Source organism: Mobula birostris, chromosome 28 (assembly GCF_030028105.1).
Source record: "Mobula birostris isolate sMobBir1 chromosome 28, sMobBir1.hap1, whole genome shotgun sequence".
NCBI classification, from domain to species: domain Eukaryota; kingdom Metazoa; phylum Chordata; class Chondrichthyes; order Myliobatiformes; family Myliobatidae; genus Mobula; species Mobula birostris.
The window spans coordinates 16,286,472-16,292,471 of record NC_092397.1 but is presented as its reverse complement, the minus strand read 5'-3'; the positions used below and the strand labels follow the sequence as shown (position 1 = coordinate 16,292,471).

The window sequence follows — 6,000 nt, the reverse complement described above, 5'->3', positions numbered from 1 at the left end:
GTTGTGTATAGGAGCAAAGAGGTCTTTCTGCAGTTGTACAGGGCCCTGGTGAGACCACACCTGGAGTATTGTGTACAGTTTTGGTCTCCAAATTTGAGGAAGGACATTCTTGCTATGGAGGGAGTGCAGCGGAGGTTCACGAGGTTAATTCCCGGGATGGTGGGACTGTCATATGTTGAAAGATTGGAGCGACTGGGCTTGTATACTCTGGAATTTAGAAGGCTGAGAGGGGATCTGATTGAAACATATAAGATTATTAAGGGATTGGAGACGCTAGAGGCAGGAAACATGTTCCCAATGTTGGGGGAGTCCAGAACCAGAGGCCACAGTTTAAGAATAAGGGGTAGACCATTTAGAACGGAGCTGAGGAAAAACTTTATCACACCGAGGGTTGTGGTTCTGTGAAATGCTCTGCCTCAGAAGGCAGTGGGGGCCAGTTCTCTGGATTCTTTCAAGAAAGAGTTAGACAGAGCTCTTAAAGATAGCGGAGTGAAGGGATATGGAGAGAAGGCAGGAAAAGGGTCCTGATTGTGGATGATCAGCCATGATCACAGTGAATGGTGGTGCTGGCTCGAAGGGCTGAATGGTCTACTACTGCACCTATTGTCTATTGTCTTAGCCAAGGCTCGAACTAGCAACCCTCAGATCACTAGACGAATGCCTTAACCACTTGGCCATGCACAAAATATATATATATATATATAAATAAAAGTTAAATTAAATAAATAGTTCACAAAAAAGGAAACAAAAACAATATTGGGGCAGCATTCATGGGTTCAATGTCCATTCAGAAATCGGATGGCAGAGGGGAAGAAGCTGTTCCTGAATCGTTGAGTCTGTGTCTTCAGGCTCCTGTACCTCCTTCCTGATGGTGGCAGTGAGAAGAGGGCATCTCCTGGGTGGTGGGGGTCCTTAATGATGGACGCTGCCTTTCTGAGGCACCGCTCCTTGAAGATGTCCTGGATACTACGGAGGCCGGTGCCCGTGATGGAGCTGACTGAGTTTACAACTCTCTGCAGCTTACTTTGATCCTGTGCAGTAGCCCCCACCACACCCCGTATCAGACAGTGATGCAGCCAGTCAGAATGCTCTCTGCGGTACATTTGTAGAAATTTTCGAGCGTCTTTGGTGACAAACCAAATCTCCCCAGACTCCTCGTGAAATATAGCCACAGGCTCCTGAACCAGTGTGAATAACTTCACTCACCTCAACTCTGAACTGATTCCACAACCTACAGACCAACTTTCAAGGTCTCTACAACTCGTGTTGTCAGTGTTATTCATTTGTTTGTCATTATTATTGGTTTCTCCTGGTACCCATGGAATTCAGAAGATCGAAGGGTGGCCTCATTGAAACCTATCGAATAGTGAAAGGCCTTGATAGAGTGGATGTGGGGAGGATGTTTCCCATGGTGAGGGAGAGTCTAAGACCGGAGGGCACAGCCTCAGAATAGCCACATCCTTTTAGAGCGGAGATGAGGAGGAATTTCTTTGGCCAGAGAGTGATGAATCTGTGGAATTCATTGCCACAGGCAGCCGTGGAGGCCGAGTCACTGGGTATATTTAAGGCAGAGGTTGATAGATCCTTGACTGGTCGGGGCATGAAGGGATACGGGGAGAAGGCAGGAGATTGGGGGGCTGAGGGAGGGAAAATGGATCAGCCACGATGAAATGGCAGAGCAGACTCGACGGGCTGAATGGCCTAATTCTGCTCCTATGTCTTACACAGTTTGTCTTTTGTACGTCGGTTGTCAGTCTTGCCGTGTAGTTTTCCGCTTCTTGTTCTACTGTGAACGGCGTCTCAGGATACTCACTTGGATAGTAAATTCACTTTGAACCTTTTAAAGGTAAACCTATCCCCTCAAACAACCACTTTAAGGGGGCTACGGACTTTGATCCCCCTTTTGCGATTCGGGGTCCTACCGTCAGCTTTGCTGTCTGTACTTCCGTCTTGTGCTAGGCCTCCCAAAGTCTCACCAACAAGAGCCAAAGGGACTTCCCAAAATTTATTCCTGTGGTTAAATTTTGGTCTTTTGCCTACGGTGACGTCAGAGCAGACCTCAGAACGGAGGGACGTCCCTTTAGAACGGAGGGGAGGCAGAGTTCCTTCAGCCAGGGGGTGGGGAATGTGTTTGATTCGCTGCCACAGACGGCTGTGGAGGCCGAGTCACTGGGTTTGTTTAAAGCGGAAGGTTTCTTGATGGGGAAAGGGTGGGGGAGAGGAGAGGGGGAAATCTGACAAGTGAGTACAGAGTTCCCTGCGCTGCTTGATCGAACGTCCCGCCACCCCCCCCCACCCTCCCCCCCGGCCGAGCCTACCCTCGCTAATGTCTGCCACCCTCCGCGCCGCGCAGGTGAAGACCCTCGGCACCACCCTGGACATGAACGGCGGGGACGAGATCCAGTACCTGGAGCTGAAGACGCCGGGCCGCAGAGACTGCCAGAGCGACTACCTCAAGCTGGTCGACGGCGTCTTCCTCAACAGAATCATGAGGGAAATGTAAGTGTCAGACCCCTCCCCAGGGTATCTTTACCCCCACCCCCTCCCTGGGGTATCTCCCTCCCACTCCATTCCCTCCCTGGGGTATCTCCCCCCCACCCCACCTCAGGGTGTCTTCACCCCACCCCCTCCCCAGGGCATCTTTAGCACCCCTCCTCCTGGGGGTATCTTCCCCCCACCCCCTCCCTGTGGTACCTCCCTCCCACCCCACCCTCTCCTTGGGGTATCTCCCTCCCACCCCCTCCCTGGGGTATCTTTGGCACCCCCTCCTCCTGGGGGTATCTTACCCCCACCCCCACCCTGGGATATCTCCCTCCCACCCCCACCCCAGGGTGTCCACCCCACCCCCTCCCCAGGGTATCTTTCCCCACCCTGCTCCCTGGGCTATCTTCCCCCCAGCCCCTCCTCGGGCTATCTTCACCCATCCCCTCCCCAGGATATCTCACCCCCACCCCTCCCTGGGATATCTTCCCTCCCAACCCCTCCCCAGGGTATCTTCACCCCCATCCCACCCACTCCCCAGGCCATCTTCCTCCCATGCCCCCTCCGCCTGGGTATCTTGCCACCCCATCCCCTTCTCCAGAGAATCTTCCTCCCCACCTCCTACCCAAGGTATCTTCCCTCAGCCACCACCCCCCTGCCTATGGTATCTTCCCCCACCCCCTTTCCCAGAGTATCTTCCTCCACTTCTTTCCCGGGGTATCTTTTCCCCACCCCATCATTGGGGTACCTTCTCCCCACCCCCTCCCCAGGGTATCTTCCCCCTGCACTCCCTCACCAGCTTATGTTCTCCCCCTGCCCCCCCAATGCTAGACCCGGCTCTTGTCACTTCCTCTGGCTTTCAAAAGAATGTGGGAGTGGCTATTTGACTGTGGCAGGCAGCACACAGGGCGCACTGTTCATTCAGTCGTCCAGATTGGGAGCGGGAACCCTGGGTAGTTCCCTTCTCTGACCCAGGGGTGACCGGTCAGTGACGGCTGATTCCCCTCTCTCTCTGACCCAGGAGTGACCGGTCAGTGATGGGGAACAGGAACCCTGGCTGATTCCCCCTCTCTCTCTGACCCAGGGGTGACCGGTCAGGGATTGGGGAGCAGGAACCCTGACTGATCCCCTCTCTCTCTAACCCAGGGGTGACCGGTCAGTGATGGGGAGCAGGAGCCCTGACTGATTCCCCCTCTCTCTCTGACCCAGGGGTGACCGGTCAGTGATGGCGAACAGGAACCCTGACTAATTCCCTCTCTCTCTGACCCAGGGGTGACTGGTCAGTGATTGGGGAGCAGGAACCCTGACTGATTCCCCCTCTCTCTCTGACCCAGGGGTGACCGGTCAGTGATGGCGAACAGGAACCCTGACTAATTCCCTCTCTCTCTGACCCAGGGGTGACTGGTCAGTGATTGGGGAGCAGGAACCCTGACTGATTCCCTCTCTCTCTGACCCAGGGGTGACCGGTCAGTGACAGGGAGCAGGAACCTGACTGATTCCCTCTCTCTCTCTCTCTCTCTAACATCAGAATGGGGGTAGAAATGTGATCTAAGTGACTTTGACTGTAGGTTGATTGTTGGTGCCAGATGGGGTGGTTTGAGTATCTCAGAAACTGCTGATCTCCGGGGATTTTCACGCGCACCAATCTCTAGAGTTTACAGGGAACGATGCAATAAACAAAAAAAAACATCCAGTGAGCAGCAGTTCTGTGGGTGAAAACACCTTGTTAATGAGAGAGGTCAGAGGTGAACAGCCAGACTGGGTCAAGTTGACAGGAAGGTGACAGTAACTCAAATAACCACCCGTTACAACAGTGGTGTGCAGAAGAGCATCTCTGTTCAATGTAAATTTTGTTATCAGAGCACATATATATCACCATATACAACCCTGAGATTCATTTTCCTGCGGGCATACTCAGCAAGTCTATAGAATAGTAACTGTAAACAGGATCAATGAAAGATCAACCAGAGTGCAGAAGACAACATGAGATAAAGAGTCCTTAAAGTGAGATCATTGGTTGTGGGAACATCTCAGTGGATGGGCAAGTGAGTGTAGTTATCCCCTTTTGTTCGGGAGCCTGATGGTTGAGGGGTGGTAACTGTTCCTGAACCTGGTGGTGCGAGTCCTGAGGCTCCTGTACCTTCTACCTGATGGCAGCAGCGAGAAGAGAGCACGGCCTGGGTGGTGGGGGTCTCTGATGATGGATGCTGCTTTCCTACGACAGCGTTTCATGTAGATGTGCTCGATGGTGGGGAGGGCTTTACCCGTGATGGACTGAACCAAATCCACTACCTTTTGTAGGATTTTCCGAGCGAGGGCATTGGTGTTTCCATACCAGGGCAGTTAATACACCCTCCACCACACATCTATAGAAGTTTGTCACAGTAAACTTGTCTGAACACACAACTTGAAGTGGATGGGGGCTACAGCAGCACAAGACCATAAACATACACTCAGTGGCAACCTTATTAAGTACGGGAGGGCATCTAATAAAAATACCACTGAGAGTATCGTGTTTTGTTTGCTTATTCTGCGTCGGATCAGGACTAACAATCATTCTGTTCTTCTTTACTCTCGAATGACAATAAACCGCCTTGATCCTTAAGTTTTTCTAAACTCCAGAGAGTTCGGGCCCAGAGCTACCAAATGCTCCTCGTGCATTAACTGTCAGCTTGAAGCGTCCTAGAGCCTGGTTGTGATTGGAGGTGTGGGGGGTGGGTTGGGGAGGTTGGGATGGAAGGGGATGCTGCGGGCACTATCAAACTGACCCCACCCCACCTCATTGACTTCCCTTCCCACCTCCAGTGACCCCAACCCGCCAACCCAGCGCGTCTATCGCAACGAGAACAACGACGAGGTACTGAGGGTGCAGAACCTCTCCATCCTGCTCCAGCACATCAAGACCTTCTACCAGGTGACGCCCGCGGTCCGGGGTGAAGGGAGGGTTAACTGTCCGGGACTGGAGCGTTGTGGGGGGGGAGGTGGGTGATAGAGGGAATGGCCAACAGTCAGGATCTCAGCCTGTAGGGCTGGGGGGTGGGCTCCCTCTTGGTTTGGTGAGGGGGGGGTTTGAAGAAAGGGGGGAACTTTTGGAGGAGGGGCCCCTCTTCCGCTCCTAAACGACCATCTACTTCAGTTGACCTCAGCCAATAGGAGAGCTGGATTCCCGACTGGGGCAGTGGGAGGGAGTGTGTGGAGGTGGGGAATGACCGGACACCCAACTACACCCTCCAGCCCTGTGCTCCCCGAGGTTAGAACGCAAGGAGGTGCCCAAAGCAGGAGAGCAGGAGAGGGACAGTTGGACCCTCGAGCCGGCACCAACCTGGACCCAGCTCGGCACATCGCGGAAACCAGCCTCCCCTCCGCGGACTTTGTCTACGCCCTTCACTGCCTGGGTAAAGCAGCCAGCGTCATCAAAGACCACCCCACCCCCCCACTGCCCCACCCAACCCGGACATTCTCCCTTCTGCCCTCTCCCGTCAGGCAGAAGGTACAAAGGCCAGAGAGTTTCCAACCTGC

The 6,000-nt window shown here is 53.6% G+C and overlaps 1 protein-coding gene across 2 annotated transcripts in view; it reads left to right on the top strand.

The window, feature by feature from the left end:
- Window positions 1-2,358: 2,358 nt before the first annotated feature.
- The window catches only part of LOC140189329 (girdin-like), a 94,846-nt gene continuing 91,204 nt past the window's right edge, over window positions 2,359-6,000 (top strand). For both annotated transcript variants that reach the window (XM_072246043.1, XM_072246045.1), the window contains exons 1-2: window positions 2,359-2,499; window positions 5,287-5,395. In XM_072246043.1, the coding sequence (XP_072102144.1) occupies window positions 2,381-2,499; window positions 5,287-5,395 (228 nt within the window). In that variant the 5' untranslated portion in view covers window positions 2,359-2,380. The remainder of the gene's footprint in view (window positions 2,500-5,286; window positions 5,396-6,000) is intronic.